This window comes from Phycodurus eques, chromosome 20, assembly GCF_024500275.1.
Source record: "Phycodurus eques isolate BA_2022a chromosome 20, UOR_Pequ_1.1, whole genome shotgun sequence".
In the NCBI taxonomy this organism is placed as follows: Eukaryota; Metazoa; Chordata; class Actinopteri; order Syngnathiformes; family Syngnathidae; genus Phycodurus; species Phycodurus eques.
Genome location: NC_084544.1, coordinates 15,760,796 through 15,763,856, shown reverse-complemented (window position 1 = coordinate 15,763,856; position 3,061 = coordinate 15,760,796). Strand labels below are relative to the sequence as shown.

Here is a 3,061-nt window from a genome sequence, read left to right as displayed (position 1 = left end):
CCGGCAAATGTGTGTTTCATCTTCCCCTCGTCACGTGCATTTATAGTTTCATTTAACTCTACCGTTTCTGTATTTTTTGATAAAATAACCTAATTGAAAGGTTCACCTTGCGCGTCACTCGGCATCTTATTCTCACCCTTATTGCCGTCTAGCGTTGGAACGAACGAAAGAAACCCATTTCTATTGGGCGAAATGTCGAGTTGGGTGACAGAGAACACACTTGATTGGTTGCCGTCTCTTCACGCTGATTGGTGGGAGTTTCGCAGATGGCGGAACCGGGCGGTCAATGGTGTATTTAGCAAATAATCCTTTTCATGTTTCCGATTTGGACATCTTTTTAACTGTATTGTTTGGGCATGTTCCTGAGTATATCATCGTTTTATGTTTGCGTGCTTAGTTTTATTATCCGAACGGTAATCATATTCAAAGCGTTTCGTCTTGTATAGTATTTATTGTTAGAAGAGTATCCTGGTTAGCATCTTTGTTGGAAGTTTAGGCCTCGCAAGGCTTGTTACTGGTTTGTCACAATAGCCGGGACACAATTTAGCATGTTTTGGATATTTTCCATGGTGATTTTTTGACCTGGGTGGAAAAAAAAAAAAAAAAAAGTAACATGGTAGTTGAGTCCGTTTCGATGACTCGTAACTATTGAGACGTGCGTTGTTGTAATAGCGCTGTAATTGAAGACGCCTTCACGGGGCGGCATCATTAAAAATTCGAGGCTCACAAAGGAAGATGTCCTACGGCGCAGCGGGAAGCGGCGGGATGGCTGCTTGGATGGTAAATAAGTCGCCAGAAAATCATTTCTTGCCGATGACAATAAGACGCGTGTCGTGAGATCAGTCGGTCGGCGTTCCAAGCATGGAGGGCTTTCGTTCTCGTTTATGTGCGAGACAATCGTAGTCGTTTCAGTGCTGCAATTTAGACGGTTTAGCAGTGAAATACAATTTAGCCCATCTAACCAGCAGTTCCCAAAATGCACACATTTCACCAGTGTCGAATTGAGAGTGGATTATTATTATTATTATTATTATTATTCTTCTATTTCTTTTTTTAAACCTTCAACATGCCGTGTCTTTAGTGTTGGGGAGATTTACTTTGGAAATGGAGTTGCTGACAATAACTAACTAGTGCAATTACTTTCTCAAAGTAATATAGCTATTTACATTGGATTGCATTTTCAATACTTTATTTAATTTTGAATGAACCCATCAGCAGGACCATTGGAGGTTTCTGCATAAAAATAAATAAAAGTGTAGCGTAAACGCAGCCATATTTGTTCTTTACATAGATAATAAATGGAATGTAATTACGGAATAAAAACGTTTGTTGCATTATACGTGTACAGTTTTTGGAAAAGTAATTTGTTCCGTTTCGACCAGTGGCTCTCAAACCTTTGACGCCAAGTGCCACCGAAAAAAATTCTTGGCCCTCCAACTACCACAATAATATCATCCAAAGTTTGAACATTAACACTGTGCTTGAACATAATCATGAAACAAATGAAGACATAAAACAAATGAAAGATGAGATGAAGTAGTACATACTATGTACATAAAACCATGAAATGCAAATGTACTAAAAAGTTGAATACAACTGAACTCGCCTTAGGCAGTGATCACATTCTCTCGTAGTATTTGGCAGTCACGTGGCTGTCAATAAAGTTGTCAATCTTTGCAGGAGGCAGCAAATGGCAGGGGTGTTACTGGTAAGATGGAAGGGGTCAAGAAAGATAAGATGGGACCCAAGCTGTCTGTAGAAAGAGTCTACCAAAAAAAAACTCAGCTCGAACACATTCTTCTTCGACCTGACACGTACATTGGATCTGTGGAGCCCATCACTCAGGTAAGTCAAATTGAGAATGTACATCAATGCGTGAATAAAATATCCTTGCAAATACCTGTACATTCGCCGTAATTTCCTCCAAATTATTTGGGCCCTAGTGGAAACTAAAAGATAAAAATACCCATGTATCAGCACCAGGGTCCGTCCGATATGACTTTTTTGATGCTGCAGAATAATATATAGCCTCTTATAGCTGGCGAATCAATCAATTCATTGTAATTAATCATTTAATTACATTCTTTTTTTAAATTCATGTGTAATTTAAAAATTATACAGTGAATACAAGAACGTTTTTGGTCCCCTATTTCCATGCATTGTTGGAGGTGTACAATTCCAATGGAATCGGTCAGTTGGAACCGGTTTTCGATTGCCACCCCTCGTCAAACAGTTTGGGAATGACCTCTTCCTCTTCTGACATGTCTGTGCACGAGTGCACAAAGCCAGGTCCACAAAGACATGGGTGAGAGAATTTGGTATGGATGGCCTGCACAAACCTTGTTGAAAAGCCTTTCGACAAGAGTTGAAGCTGTTCCAGCTGCAAAGGGTAGATCAACATAATATGAAACCATACGGATTTAGAATGGGATGCCACTTATAATCCTATGTGAGTCAAGGCACGTGAGCGATTACTTTTGGCAACAAATATATACAGTGGGTACGGAAAGTATTCAGACCCCCTTAAATTTTTCACTCTTTTTTTTTTATTTTTTATTATTATGTTGCAGCCATTTGCTAAAATCATCTTCAGGCAGTTCCTTTGACCGCCTGATTCTCATTTGCGCTGTCATGCCCTGTGAGCTGTAAGGTCTTCTACAGACAGGTGTGTGGCTTTCCTAACCAAGTCCAATCAGTATAATCAAACACAGCTAGACTCCAATGAAGGTGGAGAACCATCTCAATGATGATCAGACAAAATGGAGAGCCCCCGAGTTCAATATATGAGTGTCAAAGCGAAGGGTCGGAATACTTATGGATGTCTGATATTTCAGTTTTTCTTTTTTAATAAATCCGCAAAAATTTCAACAATTACATTTTTTTGCTGTCAATATGAGGTGCTGTGTGTACATTAATGAGGGAAAAAAATGAACTTCAATGATTTTAGCAAATGGCTGCAATATAAAAAAGAGTGACAAATGTAAGGGGGTCTGAAAGCTTTCCGTAACCACTGTATGTTAGGGCTCCACAGGTAATATAATTGTAATCATGATCCCGATTT

General features: G+C 39.2%; 1 protein-coding gene across 5 annotated transcripts in view; it reads left to right on the top strand.

Moving 5' to 3' along the window:
* Nucleotides 1-267: 267 nt before the first annotated feature.
* top2b (DNA topoisomerase II beta) overlaps nt 268-3,061 on the top strand; it is a 132,114-nt gene continuing 129,320 nt past the window's right edge. For 4 of the 5 annotated variants that reach the window (XR_009767230.1, XM_061664134.1, XM_061664132.1 and 1 more), the window contains exons 1-2: nt 268-780; nt 1,681-1,845. Coding sequence is in view for 3 of the 5 variants with exons in the window: in XM_061664134.1 (XP_061520118.1) it covers nt 736-780; nt 1,681-1,845 (210 nt within the window). In the remaining 2 variants the exon portion in view is untranslated. Of the gene's footprint in view, nt 781-1,680; nt 1,846-3,061 lie in introns of those variants that run through there. The other variant, XM_061664135.1, reaches the window with a different exon arrangement.